The sequence below is a fragment of the Leptosomus discolor genome, chromosome 12 (assembly GCF_034619465.1).
Source record: "Leptosomus discolor isolate bLepDis1 chromosome 12, bLepDis1.hap2, whole genome shotgun sequence".
Classification (NCBI taxonomy): Eukaryota; Metazoa; Chordata; class Aves; order Leptosomiformes; family Leptosomidae; genus Leptosomus; species Leptosomus discolor.
Window position 1 is genome coordinate 15,049,840 of NC_141402.1, and position 27,942 is coordinate 15,077,781.

General features: G+C 40.7%; 1 protein-coding gene across 1 annotated transcript in view; it reads left to right on the forward strand.

Annotated features, from left to right (window-relative positions):
• Positions 1 to 26,591, forward strand: part of SERGEF (secretion regulating guanine nucleotide exchange factor) — a 155,520-nt gene extending 128,929 nt beyond the window's left edge. The window contains exon 11 of the mRNA XM_086472010.1: positions 26,425 to 26,591. Coding sequence (XP_086328136.1) covers positions 26,425 to 26,591 — 167 coding nt within the window. The remainder of the gene's footprint in view (positions 1 to 26,424) is intronic.
• The last annotated feature ends 1,351 nt before the right edge of the window (positions 26,592 to 27,942 follow it).

The following is a 27,942-nucleotide window of genomic DNA, read 5'->3' on the forward strand; positions in this document are numbered from 1 at the left end:
ATTCCACAGAGATTTGCTCCTGGCAACCTTTGAAACCACTTATTACAACAAATACCTCTGCATTTGTAACTGATTGATAGGAAACAGACTTCAGTTAGCAAATGTGTTTTTATGAGGACAAGCTGATTCGTACTTTTCTTTCTACTTCATAATCTATGCAGATGGAAATTACTCTTACCCTTTCCATGAAGCTCTTTTCTAGTCAGATAAAGGATTTTTTTCAAAAGTAGGAGTAAATCGAGTCAGTGGCTTAAAAATTAATATTTTATTCTTGAATAAAATGTTGCACAAGGAAAGCAAGATCTATAAGAATGTTATTGCTAATAAATACAGTGGCTAAGGATTGGCTGATTGAAAATTTCTGTATTTTAAATCCAAAATATTCATTCAAATACATTAGGCATAGAAGAAATGGTTAGGCAGATGGATGTTTAGTGTATGTGGATCGGATTTTTCTGGAGTTCTTCATTTAGCAGATGTACAGATGAAGTCTGTAACATAATAGTGCTGAGCCAAGGCAAAGTTGCTGAGTACAGTTCTTTATTTTTTTTTTAAACTTATGACTCATGAGTGAATCTAAACTAGAACTATGTTTGATATTAATATGACATTCAAAACATGGCTTTCATGGCAGATGCCGGAAATATGTCTTTGGATAATCTTAAAACAGGCTTTTCATTCCTCCCCATAGTTCTCTGGACATCAAATAACATTTTGCAGTGGAAGGGAAACTTTAAAACAAGTGTGGCAAGGTACCATATTTTTGTCATGCTTGTATGTAGTCAGCAACTTTCTGCATTTGCTTTGTTTGCCTCATCATGCCCAGTTCCCACCAGTTCTTCAGTATTCAGTGCCAGTTAGGAGTTTTAGCTTGTGTTTCCAAACCCTCAGCGTGTTTTTTGTTCTTCCACTGGACAAAAGTCTCCCTACTAAGGTGATGTGTAAACACTTCACCTCTCTGCACCGATCTGTCCTCGGGCAGCCTGCAATGCCATCATACCCCGAGAGACGCTGAATGCGTGAGAGTCGCCTTGTTTGCACTACCCCTGTCTGTCTAGCTGTTTGTGAAGCGCTCCTGGCTTAGTACAGACAGTGCTGCTCTGGGGTGCCTTAAGCTGTGTTTGTTCTGGATAACTCTAGTACTGCTGCATGCTTGTTCTTTGCAGGAAAAGAGTAGAAATTGCCATTGGCAGATCTTCAGGTTAACTCAGTGGTACCTGGATTGGGCAGTAATAATTCTGAGTAATCTTTTCTGTTCCAGCTCTTTTCATTACTGTGGAAGTAAAATAGAGGAGGGTGTAATGGAAGGTTTGTTGTTTTATTAAGATTCCTGTTTGGAGCTGGCTTGTAAAGATGCAGTTTTAGCTGTTTGGAATAATTAACTGCTGAAACATAGGTGTGATATTTGTGGTTAAGGAACTGTGACGTGGTAGCCCTTTTTATTGCCCCCTTGCATGGGGAAGCTAATTTCAGCAGCTAAGCTAAACCAAGGCCAGGACTGAAACCCCAGCTGTTCTGCAGCTTTTTCGGTACGATCCGTTCACCCCAAACTTGATGGGCTGCTTAAATAATCCTAGTGCATTCTGGAATTTGCTGTGCAGGCTCCATCGGTGCCTTTGAGGAGGAGATGAGGTCTATAATGTTTCCAGAGCTCTGCCAATGCAGTCAGCATAATGGCTTTATTGAAGTCATTCAAGTACCTGAGCAGAGCTGTTTCCAAGCAGGTATAAGCAGACTTCAAGGACAGGATTTGAGCATATCCCAAGCCCTTGTAAACAATGGCTTGAGCTGTAAACAGCAAATTTTGGGATTGGGGTTGAGGGGGTGGTGGTATTGTTTTACGTTTGTTTTGGTTTTTTTTTTCAGCAAAAGGCTGTGACTCTGTCCCACCCAGAGTCCTGTGAGAAGAGCTGGGAGGTATTGATGCCTTCCTGCAGTCCCTGCAAAGGCAGCAGCCGCCACTCTTCAGCTGTGAGCACCTCAGGCTGCTGCAAGGTGTGGTTGTGCCTAATGCATTTGGCGTTATCTAAGAGCGGGGAGCATGTGTAAGGGCCGCGGTTTGCTTCAGACCGAGGGTCGGTTCTGAGATGGGGGGGTATAACAGGAGAAGAGAGCTTTCCATGAAGATGTTTCCTCAGGCTAAACAAATGTTATCCTGTGTACTTCACAGCTGAGGCTTAAAATAGAGATAATAAATCGATACACGTTGTGTTTTGTTTTTAAGCTGGTCTTCAGTCTCCAGATTGGCTTTTAAGTATCTTGTTGCTATGGAGAAAGAACAACTCTCTCCTATACAGTGGGTGCGCAGAGCAGCACTCCTCACAGCGTGGTGCTGTGCTGCCTCTTCATCTTGCAGCTTTTTTTTCCCAAGGAAATACGGCTGGTACTGGTATGCTGCCGTTTGATCTTGTCTGTACTTGTGATTGATTTCCTCCCCCCTTCCCTCTTGCCCTTTATGAATGTCTTTTCGCCATCTCTGATCTTATCTTTATCTCCTCTGCCTTTTTTCTCAATGAGGGCTCCCTTCACTTCCAAATGAAAATTAGACTGTTAGTAAAGCCTTCTCTCTCCCAGATACTTTCTTCTCTGTACTTGTGGTCAGTGAGAGATACCAGATTTGCAGCAGGCACAGGAAAATATTTTGCTACCAATACATCCATTATTTCTCTCCTTTTTTTTTTTTTTGTTTTGTTTTTTTTTTCAAGTAAAAGAGCCTACTCTCCGGTACTACGTATACAGCAGAGACAAAGGGTGTTTCTGGAGGTTGCAGCAGCATTATGCATCAGTTGGTGAGCCCTTACTGCAGCAGAGAGAGTATATGTCTTGACACCCAGGCATGTCAAGAGCTGTACATGTCTGTTGTTCGTGTAGCTTTGTTACATGTTCCCCTCACCTCGGGCTCTGTTCCCAGCCAACTCAGGCTGCAATGCAGTTCACTCACAGGTCGCCTCTTCAATGATGAGATGATGTCTGTGCTTGGGGGAGCGAGGAGAAAGGCCAGGCCAGTGCAGTGGCAGGGAATACAAATGCACAGACCGATGTACCCCACCGTCCTTGAACGTCAAGGGAAGCAGCAGGCTTTTTCAGTGCTGCTGTGTCAGAGCCCTGGAGCTGCAGTTTCAGATACATTTCTGAGGCTGAATTACTGAGTGGTTTTGTTTGTACTCTTTTCCTCCCCTGCTGTTAACTGCAAGACCAGTTAGGAAAAAAAGAACGGTATTTTAATGGAAGATACACAAATGAGCAGGGCGAACGTGGAATGAACCAGAGGAAATGCTGTGAAAGCAAATATACCTCTTTTGCTGGTAGTTCCCTGATAGCTGGAGACTATTCCAGTTATTTTGAAAGGGCTCAGCTCCCACTGGGGCTCTGAAGTGAACAGGCCATTTGTTCAAGGCCGTCTGCTGAGCTTCTGGGTGCTGGTCTTTTCTGGAGACCTTTGAAATGTAAAAATCTTGTTGTCTACTTGTCAGTGAGAACGCCATGTGCATGCCAGATTGACCCCCATTTTTCTCTTGATTTCCCTTTAATTTACTATATTAAACTGAATCTGTCTCTGTTTTCTGAATTATCTCTGATCCCCTGCAGTGTGAAGAAAGCCTGCTCATCTCCTGCTGCTGCTCTTAGCTGATATTATGTTGTTAAACTTCCTCTTGCTCATTGTCAGTCCTGTGCGTGTCTGCCTCCAGCCAGGGAGGTCTAATTGTGAAGCTGCTCTGGCTGCCCCTAATCCTTCTGTGCCTGTATTCGACGGCCTACACTTAGGTGGTTTTATCTCCTTTGGGTTTGACCATCTCAGATTATGTTTCTTTGTGTTCTCCGTGTAGCCTTGAAAGCAGTTCCAAGATCAAGGCTTGGATTTAGCTTCGAAAGGAAAGTTAGAGAACAGCAGCAATGCCTGGAGGGCGGGCTGGTGGGCAAGGCAGTGAAAGATCTCATGGCAAACGGCGGCTCTGTGGAGAAACATGACGCTGTTGCTGTGGTCGCATCCTCTTGGTCTGAGCCCCCTGGCAACCCAGCCCTTGTGTCAGGGCGAAGTGCAGTGGCTTTCTTGCTGTATTAACATGAAAATGGGTTCTGAATTACTAATGATCAGCTTTTGCCGTTGTTATTCAGTTCCATTCTACTGATGGGTATTGGGAACATAGGGCAGGACAGTGTCTGGTACTCCTGCCAGGGGTCCTTCTGACACTACCAAAAGAGAAATAGTACAGTTCTAGTATGACCTTTAGGTCACAATAAATTGAGACTGCATGAGCTGTTTGCTGTCGTTGGCTTAGGAGCTGAGAGCTCAGTGATCAAAATGTAAAACTTGGCAGAACAGTCTTGGAGGCTTTTCCAGGATTCTCTGCTTATGTCTCCATGCCCACACTTCTGCAAGTTGCTGGGCTACTTTTTTGGGGAAACAAGGTTCTCGTTACTGAAACAGTTACATTCAGTGATACCTCCAATGAGCAGGGTCCGCTACATGGCTGTTTTTACAAGGCTGGAAAGGGAGAAGGGAAGAGGAAGACTTCACAGTTCAGCTGTCAAATAGTAGTTGCTAGAAAAGGAATTGCATGCCTAGGAAAAATTTCATTCTACATTTATGAGCAAATTTAAGTGCTCCAGCGCTAGCCTTAGAAAAAAGGCGTATGTATACATAGCATAAAATAATTGGTGTATTTCTGTGAAAACAGAAATCTGCTTATCTGCTGAAGGGAATTATGGAATGCAAATGCTACATCATCATCTCTGCTGGCAAGATCAACCCAAGCATGAGGCTGGAGGTTGTCAGGCTCTCTTGTTCCTGGGAAACAATTGACATGATAAGATTTCCAAGTAGAAGCTTAAAATGTCACAAATAATGCAGATGGGAAGAATTTCTTATTTCTTTTAAGGTAAATAAGATGCTATATCAAGGAATAATGGTTTGATAAACCCATATTTTGATTTAAACATATATATATTTGTGTGTGTGTGTGTTTATGGCGGAGTGAGCAGGTTATCCCTTTTTTGAGATTGTTCCGTTTCACATGTGAGATGACAAATTTTTGTTGCTGTGTTGCAGGTGCCAGTCCCAAGTCTTTCACTGGGACTACATATGCTGTGATCATGTGCTGGGAGATTGGTCATCAGAGATTTTTTTTTTCTCTTAGGATCAGAGCTAGAGCGGTATGGTCATGAAGGGCCCACTGTGGTGTTTAAGCCCTTAGGAATGGACAGGTTATGAAAGCCAGAGCTCCCACACACAGACGTACATAGGCCAGTTGAGCTGGAGAAAGCAAAGCGCATCCTACCATACAGCAAATTTTGTATCGTTCCTCCATGAGAGCCCAGGGGACAATCCTTTCGGCCATTCAAAATGGTTCCCAAGTCCCATTTAACTCAACAATTAGTCACTGCACTGAGTAAAGGGCAAGTGGCTTATTTTGACAAGGACAGTAGCCTTTGTTTCTATGGTTTTTTTCTTTCTCTCTACATAAACTCTGTCTTGCAAACAAGTGCAATAAGAGACATTTGTGGACTTGCAAGTTTGTAAAATTGCAATTGTTTAGTAAATTTATGCAATGTAAGCTGCAGCAGTTTCATCATCAGTGAGAAGCCTGTAATTGGGAAAAAGAAGGGAATAAAAAGACCTTGAAGGACTACGTTTTAGTAGTTCCTTGCTGGTACGTTTTGAGGCCATAATCTGATGGCTCAGCAGCTAGCGGGCTCGGTCCCTCACTCTGTGGTCTCTGTGTCAGCAGGGTGTTTAATATGACAGTGCTTTTTGTGATATGAGCTGCTGACTTCTGGGACTACCAAACAGATGGTGACTACGTGAGAACACATGTAAGTGGCTGACACTGTAGATCTTGTTTTCCCCAGGTGTCGCACTGTTCAGGATGCAGTGCTTAAGACTGGAATCAGCATAAAGGTTTCTTTCCTTAAGAAAGAAAGGAAAAATAACCACTCCCAAACCAAACCCAAACACATTGAGGCCTCGTGGTTCTGGTGTCCTGAGCTACAGGGAGTTTGTCAAATCTCCCTCTTTGCCAGGTCTGCCAAATTTTAGAGAAAGCAAAAATAACACTTCAGAGTAAATTTCCTGGGTGAAGTTAAGTGTTATGGTACTATTGCAAATTTCAAGCAGTAAATAAATGTGAATCTGTGTTAAAAGAGTACTTCAGAAAAAAAAAAAAAAGAGGACAAAGGAGTCAAAGGTGTATAAATAAAGCAATTTGCTATTTCTTATGTTTTCCACTAAGGACAAAGGAAATGACAGTATAGTGTCTCCTCATGATCGTTTGAAAGCTGCACTGTACTGCTGGATTCCTCTTTGGCAATCTTTTTCTACTCAAGTGATTGAAAACTGTCAAATTCCAATAGACAGAAACAGAACCTGTTTTCAAAGTGTGTTGTTGACCTTCTGAGATGGATCTCAGAATAGATCAGCCTTCCGACATTTGTTCTTATATCAGCATATCTGTAGCTTGTGGAAATTTAAATATTAAAGCATAATGTCTGCATCATAGCAACCTTTCAGTCTCTAATGAGAAAGCCATAGTTCACGTGGTACACTTTACTCCATCTGCAGAAATTAGCTTTGTATGGGTTTTTTTGCATTAAAAGAAAAGAAAAAGCTGAAAACTCAATCCTCTTTGAAAATGATACAATCAGGGAGCCGGCTAGTGCATAGGATTTTTTTTTTTTTTTTGCAGAGTCACATTGAGTTTCTCAGCAAAGAAAGAGGATTGTTGTCTGCAGAGAAGCGCTAGTGGAGGAAAAGCTAGATCCTACGAGTTTAGAAAAATGGGAAATTTGATTGAGATGAGCAAACATTAAGCTGCCTCAGATTACCCAGTTGCACCCCGCAGTTTCTCTGCATACAGTGCTTGGTGCAAAGTGCATCACGGCAGTGCAGTGATTTCAAGGCATAGTAGTGGTAAGCGTAGTGGTAAGCACTCAAGCAGAGGGCTGGAGCAGTTGATCTCCAGAGGTCCAACCTAAATTATTCCACGTCCTGAGGCTGTTCCTGCCTGGGAACTTTCCATGAAAGTTCTGAACAAAAGATTGAGTTTAAAATACAGACATGAAAAAAAGGAGAATGGTGAAGCCACACACTGGCTTTTAGGCAGTAAAAGCCATATGAATTGGCTAAAGTTTCATGAAAAAGGAGGCCTTCCTGAGGAATGGAAGGACTGGGGACTTCCAAATATCACTGTGTCATTCTCCATTTCCCATAAGCTGTTTGTTTCCACAATTTTACGTTGAAAGCCAGAGCTAGCGCTGTTGCATCTGAAGCATTTATTTTGTGATTCATAACTGTAACTGACGCTCAGGAGAGAGATGCCTGGATGGAAGGACATTTGAAAATAGTTTGGTAGCCAGAGCAGATGCCCAGGGAGCAGCTAAGCCCTTAAAAACTTAAAAACAGAAATGAAGCACTGTCCTATTAACCCTCTGAGCCAAGGGGAGCTGTGTTGCTGAGATCCTGGGTTTTGTTGCTGAAGGGGTAAACTAACATGCTGCTTTAGCAAAATACTCAGAGATTTGGTAGTATTTTACCCTGCTGATAAAACTGAATAATGATTGTTTTCAGGTTTGGGGTTTGTTTTTTTTTTTTTGCATGGTTGGAGAAGGAACAATGTGTGTGTACTGCATGTGAGCCTTTCCAGACAGCGTGTGGCTCTGTCCTGACCTGCTGTCCCTACTATAAGATGTCTCCTAAGAGCAGGTGGTTAAATAATGCTGGCGTTGTGTGACAGGAGGCTTGTAATGTGAGGAAATAGCATTTGTTTGGCTGTAAGCAAATAAATCCTTTTAAATATCACAGTGAATAAGGGAAAGAAACACGTGTATTGAAAATGAAAGCAACTGGAAAATATTGTAGCCTTTAAAGAAAAAAAAAAACCCACAAGATTTTTAAAAACTTTTTTGACGTTTTTATCTTTCTTGAAAAAATGCTAACTTTTTAGTGATATATCAAAATTATGTCTATGTTTAGAAACAGAACTATTTAGGACAGAAGACAAAACCATTTTGATTCCTTTAAGTTTCTAGATAAATGTATTCTGTCAAGAACTGAATGTTTATTCTGAAGAGTTTTGATGGAATACATTTGTATAAGCCCTGGTTGAATAAGATTTATAAAGGTAAATTGTTCTAACTCACTGTCCATATTGTATGTTCTGTTATAAATTTCAAAATGCATTTCTGAATGTGCTGAGCATTCCTGAGGTGGGCAAAGTGCAATTACTTATCTTGTTGGAAGTGCTGGTCCTAAAAGATTTTGGATTTTTTCAAATACTTTCGTGCTGTCATGAAAAATGGGAATGTCTCCAGCTTCAGCTGCAAGTGGAAGCTATGTATATAGCTACTGCCCAATGCCTACACAGGGGGATCCTGATTTGGAGGAGGTTTGTGCCTGCAATTATTATATCTTCGTATTAATTACAAAGCCAGGAAAAGGAGTTCTGTTCCTCTTCTTTGAGGAAATCGGTGTATTTCAAGTTTAACTTAAAAATAACAAACACCTTAAAAGTCCTGTATAAATGAACAGGAGATCAGTGTTATGGTTTTTACAGAAAACTTTAAGCTCAAATACACCAGCGGATAGACTGCCATGTTCTTGAAAGTGCTGGCATATTCTGGGAGCAAAGCGTGGAAAATCCCCCCTGCTCTAAATCTCTGAAGCTGAAACCAAGTAAGTGTGTCCCCTTTAAAGGACATGTTACTCTTGTTGTCACTCATATCTCTTCTGACATTGGCATTTCTAATATTCTGGTTCAAGATCGCAGCGCAGTAAAGATTCATGGCTGGTAGGTGTGGGAGTAGGTATGGACCACTGGAGTCCTTCTGCCAGGAATACTCAAACAGAGAAGTATTGTATACATTAATGGAAATTCACTAAAATTTTTTTAAAAATTGTTTACAATGTATGACTACATTAAAAAAAAAAAAGTGTTATGCACCTCTTGTTCACAGTATGGATTTCTTTTCAGCTTTGCTTTACTCTTTTGTGATCCAGAATACAAAGCTTATTAACTGTTTATTAGCGTGCTCGGATGTTCTTAACACAGTAAATTGGTAAATAGCGTTAACAAAGTCTAGCGTATTGATTTGCCAATGTAATAACAAACAGGTGTACCGACATAGCTAACTGTACAGGTAATTAATGGCTGTGTTTGGTGCCAGATTCTCTGCTATTAGAGTGGTGAAACAAGCGGAGTTTTGCCAGCAAATAATTTGGCCTGTGTTCTGTTTGGCTCTCTGGAAATGCATCTTTCCTTCATAAGCCCCAGTGTTTTGGAAGATCTGTCTGCAGGTAAAACATGGTACGATGGAAACTGTAATTTCTAGGCAAGAGCAGATGCATAGGGGAGTTGGTGAGTGATAACTCCAGTACTGCGGTAATTGTCGCATTCTCAACGGGCATATCCCGGTTGATGGCCTTAAGCTGGTAGTAACTGAAGATTTGATTTATTTTGTTGGTTGGTTTTGGTTTTTGTGAAGGGTGAGGTATAGCACAATGGTTAGTGAATTAAAAAGCACGTTCCTACATGCACAAGATCTTAAATTGGGAAGCTAGTATCTATTGCTGGGTGGAATAATAATTTTAAGTAGTTGAACTAGATAAGTGCATGTTGACATTTTTGTCTGTGCATAATTCATTCTTAATGTTGTGGGGCATAGCTGGATGCAGGGGACATTAAAGAGCTTGACAGTGTCTGAACCAAGATTCTGGTGTCAAACAGGAGGTGAAATTCACTTTATTCTAATTATTGATTAAAATTTTATTAGCAGACTTTAAAGATATGGTTGGGGCAGCTCTTCAGGGATGAGCAACCTAAACATGTGCCTTCCTGTTTCCATAGCAACACATAATTTTCCTCCTTTCCAGGCAGCCTAGATTGCGTGGTGTTCTGCAAGAGTATTAGATTCGGAAGAGCATTAACAGCTCAGTAGTTTTCCCTAAACCTTGCTATGAAATATTTTTGTTTTGGATGATCATTAGAATAAAAAACTGGTTGGGATTATTGAGCTTTTTTAGAGAAGTCAGTCGTGGCAGCGGAGATGAAAATGAGAAACAACTGGCAACTGGGGTGGAGTGTTTTGGTCCGATGCATTGACTGCAAAACTGGCTGTTCCTGTGACGCGCAAATGCACTTTGTCAATAAGGTCAAGATTCTAGCAGGAATAGTTCTCGATCTGGCGGTCATTTTTTAAATCTTTGGAAGTGTTTTTGATTCATATTGTTTGAGCCATTGGAGAGAATTGAAGTAATGCAGTAAAGGTTAAGGCTATAAATGGTGGCTGTTAGCAAGGATCAATTTTCCAGCACTGTGGATCGTGGCCTTGGAAGCACATTTAGATGTGGCATTTTCAAGCTCAGTGTAAGCAATTTGGTAGCTTTCCAGGATACTTGAGGCCATTTCAGACTGCGGCCTATCCATACTTTGCTAAGAGCTTGAAACTGTTTCACTGGATTTAGAATGTCAAACTTGTCTATCTAGTCATAGATTTCAAGGACTGGGACAGAGCATCTCAGTGTCATTTTCACACAGTTCTGAACTGCTGTGAGCACAGGAAACTCCTTTTAAAAGTGTATGCTTTGGATAGAGAGATATGTTTTAGAAAGATGCATCTTTTGTCTTGTCTGTAAGAGGTGAATAATTCAGTATATCCCTATGCACATGTTTGTTACTCTCTATGAAAAAATGTGTGCACCTTATTTCTTCTCTCCGTTAGTGTCAGTTTCCCAGTGATGAATCTTTGTCAAATACAGCAATGTGCTACAGTGTTTTCTGAGCTGATTGCATGCATATCTTCTGTTTTGGCATTGTGGAGGCTTAAATTACTGTTTAAATCGTGAATTTTAAAATGTTATTTTAATGTTACCACTATACAGTAAAAGAAGCAAATTACCATGGGAGAAGTATTTAAGCCATGTGTAAAGATGTTGATTACCACAATATTTTTCCTTTGGCCTTTGGGATGTTTAATTTTCTATTTCTCCATTTGTATAAATTTTTCCATGAGGTTATGTGAGGCATGTCAATAAAAATCGAGAGCTTTTGCAGTAGTTGTTGCCATAGTTACATGGTGCAGCTCTTAGCCTCCTGCACAGAAAGTAAACCACCTGCAATTCCATGAAATCTTTTATTGGTAGAGAAAGATTGAAAGAGACACTACTGATGTGCAGGTACAGAGCAAAGCCTAGGTTGCTCTGATATCCTTGCAGCTAATGCTGTCTTCGTGTAGAGGTCTGAAGAAATGTTTCATGGATGAGGACAGCATGGAAAGGAGACAAAAAACATCTTTTTGGGGAAAAAAAGATGCTGGATGCAGAAAATGTAAGATGAGAAATTACGACCAAAATGAACTAAAAAGAGTCTCAGTTCGTAGCATATCTTGGCTCCAGGAAAAGAGACTAAGCTGCCTTTTAAAGCTCTCTGGGTCGTACCCCTCCACACAGCCAGAAATGTCACACTCTCAGAATGCTGCTGTTCTCCTGACTGCAGAATTCGGTGCTTAACTTAATCCTCAGGGTCTGTACAGCACAAATGTTGAAATCAACACTGACTCTTAGGAATAGCTTTTTGTCTCAACAGATCTCATATGCGTTCAGGAACCCTAAGATGGCTTTTAACATGGCTTCTCTGTACTGAACTTACTTAACTGAATTCTACTTTCACTACGTATTATTTTCTCTTTCCTATGTGGCAAATGATTTTAGGATTTGATGTGAATTACGGTTATAAACTGTAGACTTAAAACCTTCCCTGGGATAAACAAATGTCCCTGGTCTGTAGAAGGGGAAACAGAAGCACTGAGGACCATTTTCCTATGGAATCACTCTGTAAAGCAGACCTGTAAAAAGTTGTCTTTACCTTCACGATTCCCTTGCTTGAGTTCTTTTTATGACTGAATAAAGTAGGACAGGTTTATTTCATATCAGTCGCCATGTGAGAAAGGACAGTTAAGTAAGTGCATGATGTCTCATCTTATGTTAAATTTGAATGCTCATTTTTCAAGTATGTTCTAAATATACAGATGAGCCAAGATTTTGGGACCCAATAACAACTTCACTGCAGGATTTTTATTCACTTTTTTCTTAAGTTGCAGACTTACAGAGCAATGTGACACTAATCCCATGGATGATTAAATAAACCAAAGATTTTTAGAGTTTTTTCATTAATTTATTTTCACTACACAACATCCATGGGCTCAAGGTGAGGTCAGGCCCTGTAGTAGAGGAGGCAGTGAAAGATGTTCCCTGGCCTAAGGAGATAACAATATAAATAACTACAATAGTGAAGGCGGGAAGATGTAGAAACATCAGAGTGGGTGCGTAGCCTTTGCCCAGTAATGCAGGCAGCACTCAGAGGTTTAGTTCCCCACTGTCTGCTGCTTCTTGTGGTGGTTTCTGCCATTTGTCAGGAGGGAAGGTCTGACCAGATTCCTTCAGAGCTCAGGAGGGGGGAGGATTATATTTTTGCTTTGTGCAGCGTAATTCTCCCTCTATAATGAGAAGGTTTAGAGTCACAGGGCTAAGAGGAGCAACACGTTAGTAATGGAAACTGATAGCTGGAAATGAAGGAATTAGTCATGACTCAGGTTTTTGCTTTCAGCTACAGTAAAACTTTTTTCCTTATGGCTCCTTTTCTCATTTCAAGGAGAAGCAATTGGTCCCCTTGCCATTCCCATCAAGGCTTGCCTTCACTGCTTAAATCCCGTTAAGACCTTTGCTGATATACAGTTGGAGAAGCAGCTTTGAATCCATCCATATAGTCAGCCTGAAGGAGAACTGGTCACCTAATCACATTGTCAGCTAAGTAATTTTTGCACCTCCTGGGACTTGGGTCTAGCCAGTGCACACTGACACGAGGCTGAACTTGACTTACATTGCCATATGGATGAAAAGTTATGGTCAGTTAACAGTCATGTTAGTCAAATGAGATCTTCAGAAGTAGAATTATGCTTTGGAATGCACACAAAGTTGTCATTGTTTAATTGTTCTCTGGAGAGCCAAAAAAATTCTCAGTAGCAAAAGCATCCAAAAAGCATCTGTTGCAGAGAGAGCAAGAAATATTTCTGCTTGCAAGAGCTTTGGGAGCTTTCTAAAGCAAACAAAAAAACCCAACCAAACAATAAAACCCCCACAACCTAATTAAAAAAAGAACGAAATAGAGTGGTGTCAGAATTGTAGACTAACTAATTAGAAGGGTCTCCTAAGAAATTTCTGGAAAGGGTAGCCTTTCATGCTGGAAAGTAAACAGTTCCATCAGCAACCTTTCAGCAAGATGCATTGGCTAGGAGAGAAGGTGTTGAAAATCAGAGCTGCTGAAATAAATGGAACTGTATTTCAACACAGTAATTTAAAGACAGTTCCAAACAATAAAGAGCTACTACTTAGACATAAAAATAATTCCTATTTCCTAAGAAATTACTGAAGTGTAATGTATTTCCTCCATAGTGATAGGCATTCTCGTGCAGAAATCGGCAACAAACTTAATCCATCAGGTAGCTGAATAAACTTATGAACTCACCTTTAAATTTAATCATACACAGCTTAACTGCCTTTGAATCAAGACTTTGCTTCTTTTCCTTTCCTGTAGTGTGTATTTGAACCAACTAGATATCAAAGATACAGTAAAACTATAAAGATAGGGCGTGGTGTTTAGTGAAGTGGCACCTAATGCAGTGCTGATCATCGTGCTGTAGGGGCACTTGAAATCTCAGTGCGTTTCTGATTTTGCCTTTGAAGTATCTGATTTTTCAGAAAGCCTAATGACTTCTGACAAGAAGTTTATGAAGCAGCTTGGGCTGGGCAGCTAGGGCAACAAGATTTGTCTGCTTTAGCTTTAAACTATGTCTGAGCTAGTCAGGTGTCCGTAGGCAGTGGAGAGGAAGAGGTGGGTAAAAGGGTGGTAGAAGGATTCTTTTGACTTCCTGTATTTGCCTTGGATGAGAGGAACCCCACTCTGAAAGTGCCTGTTCGTCACTTGAGGATGAAATGAGTTAGGTGCCTAGGTGAAAGATGGATATGTGCACACGTCTGTTCATACATGTAAGTAGATGCACCATAGGTGTTTTGGGCTTAGTCAGATAGAATCCTGCTTCCCGAAACTGAGGTCCTCTGAATCAATAGTGATCATCTGCAGAGGGATGTGCGCAGAAAAGGAAGTTATGTTGCGCGTTGCTGCTACCACGGGGTCTGAAAGCGTGACATCTGTTAAGCAGAGTTCTGCAAAAGGCCTGAGGTGGGCATTACTGACTGTGAACGGTGATAGAGTGAGATGCAAGTGGGTGACAAAGCAGTGGCAAATGGGCAGTGCATCTTTCGGTTTCAAAGTTACGTCACTTCTCTGTTGAAAACAGGTTTTTTTACAATTTGGACTTTCTCTAGCAACAGCCAAGGTGCTGGCTGCTTCATGCATCTACCTGTGTAGATACTAGATTCTTGTTTCCTCTATTTGCCTGTGTAAGATCCGTAATTATATGTATGTTTTGTGTAGAATACATATCTGTATGTCTGTATTTATACATAAAAACATTGTGATTAGCCTAGTGCCAAGTGTAAGATGGAATAAACTGACTTTCTGTATGGACACAAGAAAGAACAGTGAGGCAAATATATGAAGGAAACCCTGTAATTCCAGTATTTCCACTTTCTCTGAAGTGAGGAGAACAAACCTCTTGGTCAAATATTCTTTCAGAGATAGAGTTGAGGGATTTTTGTTGGTTGGGTTTTGTTCATTGTTTTTTTTTTAAATTATTTTTTGTTATTCTGAAGAATACTTTGTTATCCCAGGTCTCTGGCAGATACAGTCCTTCCAAAATTGTGCCTGATTCTGTCTTGATTCCAGCTAGTTTTCTCTTCTCCCTGAGGTTATGCAGAGGGTCAGATGGGATAGTGCCAAATGGCATCTCAGGGACCCAGCTTGCGCTGTCCATTCTGGTCCTCTGACCTTCTGGAGCTGGCATGGTGCCTCTGAATCCCTCTGCCCATCAGCTGTTCTTCTTATCACTGTGCCAAAGACAGATTTTACTTTCCAAACTCAGATCCCTGCACCTGATGCATGAATGCTGTTTTCTCTGTGCTATTTTGCCGGGGTCCAGAAAAAAGTACTAGAGCAGAAACTTTCAGAAAACATCTCTGCAGTATTAATTGCAGGAGACTTTCATCTCAGGACACTTTTGTACTTGCCTTTGTCCAAGGACTGACTCTATACATTCCCTCTACTTATGGATGCCCCCAATTCATAATTTAGGTGCATCTTACACTGATGGAGGCAAAGTGGTGGGGTGTCCCCACAATGTACCTTGAACCCAATGCGGCAGAGATGTTGTTTGCCTTTCCTAATCAGAACAACTCAAATGGTATCACTTGGCACCCAATGGCATCCCAAATTCTGCCTGCCTTTCTTTCCCAGTCTTGCTCATGTCTAGGGCAGCGACCCACAGGAAAGGCTGAAGGTAGACATGTGGAGAAGCTGTGCTGCAGCAGGGTTATTCCCCGCTAAATGGCCCGAGTTTGTAAAAAGGGTGCTTGCACGCCCATATGTATTCCGTTCCACTTCAGGGCTAGGGTCTCTCTAGCCCTGTGTGTTGCTTGAAATGCTCGGGTTTTGCCAGCTCAGTATTGAAACTCAACTTTTTTTTTTTTTGACAAGAATTATGGGTTTGTAACTGAATAGTTCAATGAATAAAAGTAAAGGAGAATAGAGTGAAACTTGTCCAATCAGATATGAAAAGGTAAAAGTTAGTGAGCTGTGCTTTACGTCTTGCCCAGGATCTCTGTTCTGCACCAGAAAAGGAAGTATGCCAAAACCTGCTTTTAGCTAAGCAAACTACTCTTTGCTTTTAACAGATATTGATGGCAGAACTCTTCATTTGCTTAATAGCAATTCCTCCCGACTTCACGCAACAGCCATGTATGATTTTGAGCTGGTGTTTGGAGAAACAGATCCAATCCTGCCTCTGGGCACTTCTTTATTTCAAGCTGTCAGCTTTGCTTCTCTTTTTTTTTTTTTTTTCTCTGACCATTTTTAAATCTTGTGGTATAATGTTTGTTTTTTATTTATGCCTGTCAAAGCCTGTTTTACCACTACTTTTATATCCAGTGTTGACCATTTAGTTATTTTTTTTTTCCAGAACACTTACAAAAATATGAAATAATACTCTGAATGTACAGCTAAAAAAATAGAGGTGTTATTCCTAAGGTCCTGGTCTTCCTGGCTATCGGTTACCTGGGAAAGGAAAGAAAATTTGTGTCTCACCTCTGGTAAACATTATTTGGCTCATTACTTTGCCTAAGTTTCTTGACTGGGTGATATGGCTAAGATTTCTGATCTTTTTCTAACCCTTAAGAAATGGGAAGAGCTAGAACCCTTGGGTTCTGCTTTACAGTAGACTCTGAAAACCCTCTCTGACATCAGAGAAATGGCTTAGCCATTTAGGTGGGACTGAGGGTGCCGTTTGTGGCGGTATTAGTTTGCAGTTTGGTTTTTTGGGGGTTGGGTTTTTGGTTGTGGTTTGGTTTTGGGTTTTTTTTAAAGTGTTTTTCTTTTGTATTCAGCTACTGTTTTACTTGCAATTGAAAGTTAACACAAGCCCAGCCCTTCAGAGCCAACCTCAGCGAAAAACATTGTGTTTCATCTGCCCACCAAATGTGACTTGCCTTTGGTGCACACACTTGAAGTAAACCTCCTTAAGGTCCGTGTTTGAAGTTTGAAGCATGGGATTTTTTTCTTTTTTCCTTGCTTTCATCTTGTCTCACAGCTCTGTCAACTATCTGTCTATTTTCTTGTTTGAAAAGGATGCTGTTAGTTCATGGAACTATGGTATATGAGATAGAGGGGAATGGTGGTTTTAAGCGGCAACGATCTTAATGTGGGATGTGTCACGGAGGAGAGAGATTTAAACCACTGAAATCCCTTGCTGCAGAATCCTGGTTTAGGATCCTGTTGACGATGCCGGTTTGTTGCAGACGAGTGTTTTAAATTACTTAAATCACTTCTTGTGGAATCCTGATTTAGGATCCTGATGACTATGCCAGTTTGTTGTGGATGAGTGATTTAGGACTGTGTTCACCCTGGAATGAGTGGAATGCACCTCACTCAGAATAGGAAAGCAGCAATATGTTTTAGTGAGATGGAATGATAATTTGACAGAGTCTAATGAATTTGATGAAATTAACAAAGTTTAAAAGAGATTCATCAAGGTTCAATTTGATGGCAAGGTTCACCTTATTAATTACTGCATGAAAGAAGTATACAAGGGAGAATTGAATTATGCTTGAGTTAGGATGCTTTGTAGAGAGACTGGAGATTAAAAGGGTAAGGGGGACCTTCCCGCTGAGTCATGAGATTCAGAGTGGGCCCCCTTCCTTTCTAAACTGCTTCTCAGGAGTTTAGGTGCAGCTGGATGCAGACTTAGCCTCCAACTTTCAGAACTTTTTGTCTAAGGGTAGGGGTGCAGGGAATAAGGGGACGCTACACAACAGTAATGTAGGATTTGTTAATATTGTTATGGTAAGTCCCAGGATTAAATAGTACGATTTTTAACAGCACTTAGCTATTAGTCAGTTATCAAGGTGAATTAACAAAACTTACCATAATCAACATAGTAACTTGGTTCAAAATTGGAGAATGATGAGATTCACGAGATATATGATAGTTTCCGAAATCAAATCATACACACAAATACACACACATTAAATCATATACACAAATGCACGTGTACAGAAATATGAAGGTTAAATCATACACACTGCCACATGCACACACACAGATACAGAGTTTAACCTGTGTCCAAGACTCTTCTCGTACTGCACTTGCAGTAAATTATTACCAACATATTTTTCTACTGCGTTTGCAGTAAGTTATAGTGAATTACTCACTTTTCTTCGGCCCGTGGATGATCATTGGTACCTCCAGAAACTCTACCCTAAGTGGCGTCCCAGCCCTGGGGGAGATGTCCGGTCACAGCCTGCTGGGATCCCGGAGAGCTCAAAGGGCCTCACTTAGGATCGGTGTATATAGGGTCACAAGGCTTTGGTCAGTACTTTTTCCTTGTGGTCATTATTCTTGTCAGGCAATCTTGGCACCCTTTAGAGTGGGCTACAGACCAGGCAGGAGGAGTTTTGGGTACGTTTCCAAAGCAACAGGAGTTTCAGGTGTGATTAGGGAGTGCCTAACCATCCCGACTCACTGCTCTTGTACCCAGGACGAGACAGTACTAGATTGTTTCAACTCACTGCTCCAGTAGGCAAGACCAGAAAGTGGCAGACTGTCCCAGCTCACTGCACTTGTAACTAAAACAAGAACACAGTGCTGACTGGGGCTGACAATGTGGTCTGCACCACCACAGGATGTTACCAAGTCATTTACTTTTTCCTCTTTTTTTTCTACGTGCTCCAATCACCCAGCTGTTGTTGTATCTGAGTAGATCTTGAGTTACCCCATTTAGACCCCAAAGCAGTGGCGAGTATAAGGATCCTGTAACAATAGGCGCAAAACCTGAGGCAGTCAGACACGGCCCATGACCCATAGGATTTTTATTAGATGTGCGCTTGCACTACAGTACAGTGTGGTATAGGCACACTTGAACCAGATACAAGTAGATTAACTCAAGTACAACAGTTGCAGCACAGAGGAAATGTAATCCACAAATCCTGCCCAGAAAGGAGGGTTGGTTCATCCTGAACTCTTGCCGGCTACAGCTGTGCTATAGCTTATGTCAAGCTAGGTATTTTAAAGCTCTCATGGGTACACATGTACTACAGTGCTGTCACTGTTAAAACTGCACTGTGACGCTTGCAGGGGAGCTGCCATCTGAGCCGTAGTGTTACACGAGGATTGCAACTTGAAACTTTGCAAAGTAAGGCGTCCTAATAACGTCACTGCTGAGTTGCAACTACTTCTGTTCTGAGGAAATATTTGCGTAACTGTGAGGAAATCTGCTAGTTTCAAGAAGGAAACTGAGAAACTCAGTGACCACTAGTTTCCTTGATTTTTCTCTTTGCATTTCTAACACTTTAGCTTGTGACTTCTGGACTTCACCTCAGATTACTTGTTAAGCATGGGAAAAGAGGCCTCACTTCTTTAATATCAGGCAGGTTTTTTTAGACTTCACCCAACAGTAATGCACATTCATATGTGTCTTGAAACTTGACCAAAATGCAGCCTTGCAATTGATAAGGGAAAATGAAAGGGGAAAAGTCCAAACTAAAGCCCATTTAAACACAAAGCTATTTTACAGAAGATGTCCACATGGAAGGTTTACACATTTCACTTCCTGCTTCTGAGCTGGAGAATTGTGTTCTGCAGAAAAGGACACCTTCAGAGTGAAACCCCAGAATGCTCACTTTTGTTTGGTGCAAACAGCCCTTCAGAGGAAAAGAATAGCAGTCAGATAAGAGAAAATTGTAGGTAAGAGTGACTATATGGAATATCTTTTTACCTTTTGTTGTGTTGTAAGTATTTTTTTAAGCTGCCAAGGACACATACAGCCCAGTCTGCATGATCACCTTAAAACTATGTACTTGTAAATAGACCAATGTATGATACAAAGAGTTGCTATATAAAACATTTTAAGCACCAAACCATTTCCAGACTATTCTTTTCCAACTAGCTGCTCTTCCTTGAGGAGTGGGTTCCTGCGACCGCAGTGGGGTCTCTTGTTTCTGACTTCAGCCAGTGAAGTAGGAGGAAGCACCGTTTCACCTGCATGTTGCTGTTCATCTTGCCATCTGTACCTTCTCCTGCTGTATGATTTGCTTCGTGCTTTGAAAGCTACATGTGGTACTGTAATGCAGTTTGAGGGGTTTGTCAGACTCTTGCTTCTGTCTTCATCACTGAACTCTTTGTCATACTTTTCCTAGGCCAGTGCTGAAGAGGGCCTTCAATTCTAGTATTGGATCTAGTGTTCTAGGTCAGAATGAACCGCTACTGTCCCCTCTTCTTTGTATAATCGTTTCCATCAGTTTAAATTGTGTGTAAATTTGAAATGGTAATGCTTTATACCCAGAATACATGAGTGCAAGTGGCCATGGCACCATATGGTCCCATGAGACACTCTAATGACTCGCACCCTTCTAGACGTGCTTTGACATACTACTGCGTCATCCATTTTATTTTGCATGGATGACCTCTTACTAAGCACTTAGTGTAAGGTATTTTCTGTATGTTCCGTTTCATACCATACGGAGAGTCACGAGACTGCAGTCTCTGGCTCTGTGGAGAGATCATGATTGTCTTGTTCTGGTCATACAAAGTTAAAGCGCTGTGACACATTTAATGCCTGTCATTTTGAGAGGCAGGGATGCAAGTTCTGAGTGAGTGTCACTCTGCCATGCCTGATATTCTGATGGAGCAGACATAAGTGCCATGTTCAGAGCCTCAAGACAAATCTCTCTGTTAACTAATTTGTTAGGTGGTTTTGTCCTGTACTTAAAAGAGCAATGTTTAAAGATTTTCTTGTCTTCTACAGGTGTAAAAAAAAGCATCTTTAATGCTTAGTCCTCTCTGCACTGCAGCTGCTTCATGTATGATGTAATCCTCATGTATTGTCAGTGGACCAGATACGTTCAGTCTTGCACAAAGTCGTGAGCCCAGGTTTTGTTCTGTGTTGAGTTGGAGATGCTTTCCTGTTGGGAAGGAATTGACATGTTTGAGTAAAACCAAAAGGAAAACCTCGTGCATCACCCTGAGCTTTAGTCATAATTAGTACCGTTTGTGTTTCCCTGTGAAAACATGAATGTGAACAGTTAATCCTTGCAATAGATTTCTTTCCTTGCTCCCTATGCACAGCAAAGCAAACATCTACATCTTACAGGACTTCAGTTTTGCCACAGAAACTGTAAAAGTGCGATGGCACAGGAAATCTATAGTTGCAAGTATGTTGTTTTTAAATCCTAGGGTATAGTATTGTGAATTTCTTCCTCATGGTTTTGTCTTCAAAATGGCAATGCATCACTGAGAAGGAAAAAATAAAATCTGTCCTAAACTATCCTGAATTGTAACCCAAACCATGGCTTGTTTGATGTGACGTGGAATGATTCTTTTAAATAGATGCATGTTAATTTGTGCAGTGAGCCATTCAGCTCCTGCTTTGAAGCGTCCTGTGAGAACAGAACAAAATTTCCGTTGTCATTGTATATTAGCAAGATAGCACTGCCTCTAGTGAACAGGCTCAGTTACTTGCCTGATGCTTAAAGCGGTGCATAGGAAGATGCACAGCATGTTTGGATGAAACTGCTAAGGCTTTTTTTGGTGAGTGCCATTCTTACTGTATCCTTCCCTACTTCTCTGCATTGCTGGGTGGTGTTGGACTCCCTCCCCATACACAGTTTTCAGGCCATGCCAGATGTGCTACTTTGCCCTTCACTGCACACTCAGAAATTATATTATCATAAACATGATTCTTTCCCCTTCCCATTTTGTAACTCCGAGCTATTAGTGTGCTATGGAAATGAGGACAGAAAAGATTAGATGGGCTCTGTACTGCTCTTCTGTTTGCCGTTCATGGGATAGATACTGACATTGAAGGAGAAAATAGAAATTAGACTTTCCCAAATGAAATTAATTTCAAAGGAGATGTGTAGCCTTACTGCTCCATTTTACAGTACCTCACATACCACCGTGGTTCCCTAAGCTGTACTAGGCATCTTGTGGGCTCTGGTTGATTTTCTGACTGTCTTCAATAGTTAGTTCTCTATTGTAATTGGGTATTTTTGACAGTTGGCCTTGAGGCCCTGAACCAGTTTGAAGTCCCTGCTGTATTACACAATATACAAGTACAGGCGGAGAGAAGGTCCAACTAACAAGACAGTGCTTCTGCTGTAAAAATTAGTAATTCACGTGAGATACTAGTTTAGAGCACCACGTCAGAGAAGTCCACATTGTGCAGGCTTCATGCGTTTGTTACGAGTGGCTGTTTGAGGCGGTTGGAAGTTGCGCTTTGCAGATACCAGGATGAACCACAGATGCATGACCCAAAGTCATCTGGTTTTTCACATGTGTAAAAGCGCTGCTGAGGAGGGGACTGAGCTGTTCTAGGTCCACTGCCTGGGGAGAGCTACTAACGATGTAAAGGTGGAGTGGGGACAGGTGGTTGACTGGAGGCTAACTTTGAAATCAGCATGTCTTTAGCACCATGAGCTTGTACTGATTATCAAAAATGTATGTTGCTTCCTATTGGTATATTGTGTTAGCACTGTAATGCCTGTGATTTTTATCCAGCTTACTGTAAAGTCAGACGTGCATTTCTGAGGGCTGTGGTCCTCAGCAGCTCCAGCAGCAATTGGGTAGGCTGCCTGGAGCGCACAACAGCTTACTTCTCGAAAATGTGGCTGTAACTATAGATCCATAGAAAAACTGGCACTATATGAATCTCTTAATTGTTTTCTACTTTTGGAGGTACCATATCATGTCTTGGGATCATGTAATCTGATATTCCACTTACCAAACTTTGCCTTTAAGATTTTGCAGAATGCTTAGACTTCCCTTTTAGTTATTAATACATTTCCATGTTTTTCTGCAGCAAACAATTGGTATTAACCCTGTTTCTGATACTCTAAAATGGCAAATCTTTTGTGCTAATGACAGAATTTTTGCTAACAAAAATACAAAAGTTTAGAGGGATATTTCTTTCCTTTTCTTTTACATGACACTCTGGATTGCCAGATGTCCTTAAAAAATAGGAAGACTTATTCACTTGTGTTTTACAGTTCTCTTGGGAGAAGTATGGTCTAAATCTCTTTCTGTAGCGTTACACTGTTCCTTGTGAGGTTTTGAGTGCTTTCAAATAGTCAAGGAGGGATGGCTGAGACACCTGAATTTTGTTTGTGGTCCAGCCCAGATGCTGTTTGTAGTCGATAGACTTATCCTGAGCTCATCTCTTGCCTCACGTAACTTTATCTATAACCATCTGTAGACTAGCACTAATGTAAGGCTTAAAAAAAAAAATAATAATTTGAGGTCTTGTGGAGCATTGCTAAGAGCACAGAGCCTAAACAATAGAGCTGTACTAAAACATTTTAACAGATCCTTAAAATGTGAAGCTGTCTGACAAGTAGCTTGGCTTCAAGATACTTGGATTGTCTTTAAAGCCAGCTTCTATTTGTTTGTGTGGTGGAAGAGTGGGAGAGGAGAAGTAGAAAAGAGGAAAGCTTTTTAAAGATTTCGGTGATAAGCCTCCAGGGCGCAGGCTGGTTTAGAAGCTGACTGTAGCCTGAAACTAGGCTGCAGTGGTATTTGTGGCTTCCTTGTTTACAGCTTTCCTTGCTTTACCTTCAGACCGATTGTAAGGATGTGATTTATCATAACCTGTCTTCAGCTGTTTAAAACTGATAAGCCTAGGCTAATCGCTTGGTCTCCCTCTATAGTCACCAGAGTGAGATACATTTGATTTTGACACCCGTGTTTGGATAAGATGAATTGCCTGTTGGAGAGATGTGGATGACTCCATGAGGAAGAGTAGAGGGTAGCCATCTATAGCTGGGTTGCTTGATTTTTAGGTGGCTAAAGTTAAGTGCACTGAATCTCACCTGGAGCATTTTATTTGCTAACATTGATTTTTCTCATCTGAAGAATAGAGTACTCAGCAATGAGGATCAACTCTAAATCCTCTACTTTTCCCAGAATCCTGTCCTCTGTCCGATATACTGCAGCTTTATTTTACCTGGAAGTACTTTTCGCCAGTTTAATCAGCCTGTGGATTGCAATTGTCACTTCAATTGCCTCGGAAGAAGCCTAGGTAATTATTGCGAACAGAAGGAGGGCAGTAGCCCCTTCTTGTTTTGTGTGGCCGAAACAGATGGATCTGTTAATGGGTTTTTTCCTCCCCACTTTTTCTATATTTAATGTTTGGTGAAAAAAAACTGCGTAGTGTTACTCTAGACTTTCAGTAGTGTGACGGTGAGCTCAAGTGAAATTCCTTTGGGATTGTGCTGCATTGCCATCTGAGTTCTGTGGTTTCATTTGTACTTTGAGTATATATATGTTTTAAAAGGGAAAAGGTGAATGCAATGTATTATGCTGTTTCATTTAACCAGTGACACGGAGCAACTTTCCCTCCTCACCTCACCAACACAAATCACTTGGTTTGAGAACATGCTACGATGCTTGTTTTCGGTTTAGTTAGAAGCAATTTGTAGCTGTATTGATACACATCATTCTAATGGCCTTTATCCTGCAAAGGTCTGGCACAGGCATAAAACCGGATTTTTCTCATGAAAGCGTGTAGGGCTGCTGGGGCTGTGTTGAGGGTTTTTGTCAGCAATAAATTGTGAATAGAACCAGCAAAAAGAAAACCAGCAAAAAAAAAAAAGGGGGGGGGCGGCAATGTCGGAGAAGGAAAAAAAAAAATTGAAATTAAATGGTGCCCTTTGTCCAGAGGCTAGCCATTAGTTCCCCTTAAGGAAAGGCTTTCCTTAATTCTGCAGACATTCCTTCTACATCATTTTTTAAATAGGCGCTTCATTATCTTTGATCTTCATTGACTTTAACTTCTGTGCCAGTGATTCACATAGCTGCTTGTTCCCTCCTGGCCAGTGCCACCACAGTCATTTTGCCCAGCCCTCCTCCAAGTTTTGTTAATACATTATTACAAAAAAAGGGACTTGGTGTTTTCTGCATATTCAGTTTTCTCTGACACAAATCCGGCATCAGGATTCTTTTATGTACAAACCTTTCCCTAAATCTTCTACAGGCAGATGTGGTATGGTATATCTTTTATTGTCATAACAATGATTCTCTGCCTTTTAGCTTTCCTGACTTCTGACTTGATGGGGATGAGAATCATTTCTGTGGCCTGTCACTCTGTATCTGTCAGCTGCCCTTTCATCCCCTCAGGTTTCTGCCTGACTTTCCATATATGTACAAGGCATTTTTGTATAAGACCATTCACAAATCCTTTCTTTCTTTGAGTATTTCCCCTGAATAATTGGTTCTGTGATGTGTCTTTAGTCTTGGTTTGTGATGTCTGTTTCCTGCTTGTTAATACTTGCATAAATATTTTTACATTATTACAAAAAAACTTCCAAGTAACCTCTTAGATCTTCTGATCTGTTGGTATTCAAACGGCGTATGTTACACATTTACTTTCTGGTACTTTTCTGCAGCTCGTGTGTGTGCATTTGTGATAAAGGTTGGGTCATCAATATCGCGTGTGTGTAGTCATAGGGAAATCTGGTGCCTTCTTAGATAAGAATAACAGAACTGCTGTCTTAGGCGAGATGTATCTAGCCTAACGTGATGTGCTAGTGGTGTTTGGTTGTGTTACATTGCCTTAAAGATTGTCGAGAAAATGACAGGTCGTTGTTTAATTACATCTGACTTTAGTAATGTTTGCACTTAATTACAGAAGAGGAGAACTTTAATATACTAAAATGTAAAGAAAACGGACAGCAATTAAATCTTACTGGACTTGCAGGAGAGAAAGATGGTCCTACTAGCTTTACAATAATCTGCTTCTGAATTCTGAAAAGTAAAATTATTTTAGAATTATGATTAGGATTGGATTTTGTGAATTTTGGCACTTCTCATTATTTGGAATCTAGAATGGTACTTCATGCTGTTAATACCTGCTGCTTTTCAAAAATAACAATGGCATCAGAAACATGATTATATTGCAGGGTGGCTTTTTTTTTTTATTACAGAAATTCGCAGGCACAGTCTGTGACAGCCAAATAAAGAAAAGAAAATATCTCTTGTAGTTCAAAATAAGAGGGGGTTTTGGTGGATGTTTTTGTTATGCCAGCCATTTATAGAACAAAATTTACATATTATGCTTCAAGAAAGAGCACTATGGGGTAATAATAATACAGGGATCATAATTTGGGATATAAAAGAGTAGATGTTACAAAAATAAATAATAATGAGGGGAAATAAAGATAATAAAAACAGCGAAAAGATATCAAAGCAAGCAGAAGAGGTAGGATGATTAAGAGTAAGGCCGGTTGTCAGAGACTTGTATTTAAAGGAAAAAGGGTGAGATGTGAACTTGAAAGTAGGAACGAAATGTAATTTGGCTGCTCTGTGACTCTGTGTTCCCCAGTCCTACAGATGGAAGTCACTGGTCTTGGTTTGTGGTAGTTTTGCTTACTAGGGGGAACTCGAAAGACAGGGATTCCACATAATTTCAGGGAAGGCCCTTAAAAAGCGGGGACATTTCTGTGGTCTCTGTATCAATACTGAACCATGTATTTGCTAAGTGATTTTCAAATGTCTTTTGTTTTAATTTGTCTTGTGTTGTTGACAATATGGAGCAACATAGAGAATAATTCATTTGGGTTTATTTACATTTTCAAGAGAATCAGAACGTTTTTCCCCACCTTAGCATAATTTCTTAGAACCTAATTAGAAGATGAATTGACAAATCTGCTCCCCAAAACTAACCAAAGCTGGTGTGTTTCTGTGGTCTTTATTCTATATTTTGTATCCTCTCTTTTAGGTGGCCGGTGCTTCTCTTGGGGATGGAATGAACATGGGATGTGTGGTGATGGCACAGAAGCCAATGTTCATGTCCCGAAGCCAGTCAAAGCTCTTGGTTACGTAAAAGAGATCTTAATTGGATGTGGGGCAGGACACTCCATGGCTCTTTGTCAAACTCCGCGTTAGACTCGGCGCACCTGAAATCACAGCACCACGGATGGGGATGGACATCTTTGGATTGCATAGCTCAGAAGTGCTACAAGTGGATGCCGAGGATTAACACAGAAGTTGGAAAGTGCAGAAGAAGTTTTTTCTAAGACTGAGAGGAACGAGTATGCATAGAAAACTATAACATTTAAAAAATTGTTTCATGGGTCCTTTTCACAGGAATTGACTTTCTTACCCACAGATTGAATGACAAACATTTTGCCTTAATGCAATACCATTGAAGAAAAAATTACTTGTTCTTCTGGGAAATCTTTGAGGAAGAAACCAACTGCTTAATCACTTAGCATTGGTGTATAAATTCAGTCTGAGGAAATGGTCTGAGAAGATGGAGACATAGGGCCCCTTCTGGTCTCTTATTGTTGTATCTTTACGTCATGGTGAGCGTGTGTTGCACCTGCCAGCTTCTACTGGAGCTGCGCACTCCCAGAATCTCAGAAAAGCCAATTTGCATCACAAGAGAAATGCCAGTGAGCATAAACAGGTGCATACACACATTTTAAACAGAAGATTAGGATGTCAAAAAAAAAAAAAAAAGGAGATAAAATTTAGAAGGCTGGCAAAAGGGGAAAATGAGGCCCTTCTGAACTAGCTGCATCTTGATTAAACTGTGAAAGGAGCAGTATTTCTGAGGAATTATCTTCTGTGCCAGAGGTCAGTTTATTGTAGATTTACAGGGATGCAGATCCGCATGAATTATCATTGACTTGCAAACCAAACCTGAAGCTTCTGAAGCTACTACTTAGGGAAGAAAAAATTCTAAGAGCTCTTGGAAACAATAGAAAAGTTCTTAACCAAGGGTATGTGTCGGTTGTAGCTGTTGAGGACAGTTTGATCCGACCTAGCTCCTGTGTTTCTAGCTGCATTTGAATAGGAAGACGTGAGAATCTAACCAGGAAGTTTTTACAAGTTCTTCAGCCTAAAAGGCAGCCCAGAATGCTCCTGATAATTTCAGGTTAGTTCTCACATCTGTTTTGCAGCCCACCTGAGTTACTGTTCAGAGCATGCCCACAGTACTTGTTCCAGGTGAGTGCTTGGCAGACCACAGGCCTAACACTTGTTTTGGTAGGAGAAATGAAAAAATGTAAATTACCTTCAGATATTATTAGCTGCCTATGTTGAGCAGAATTTTGGAAGCTATTTATAAAGCTGGTTTTCACAGAAATACAGTGGATGACATTAAACTGGATGTTTACTGCCCACGATAGTTACATTTGCTGTGGTATTCAATGTATTTCACCTCTAAATATAGAGAATACTACTGTGTGGTAAAGGCACCTTTTAATGAGACCTACTGTTGCTAAACAGTGGT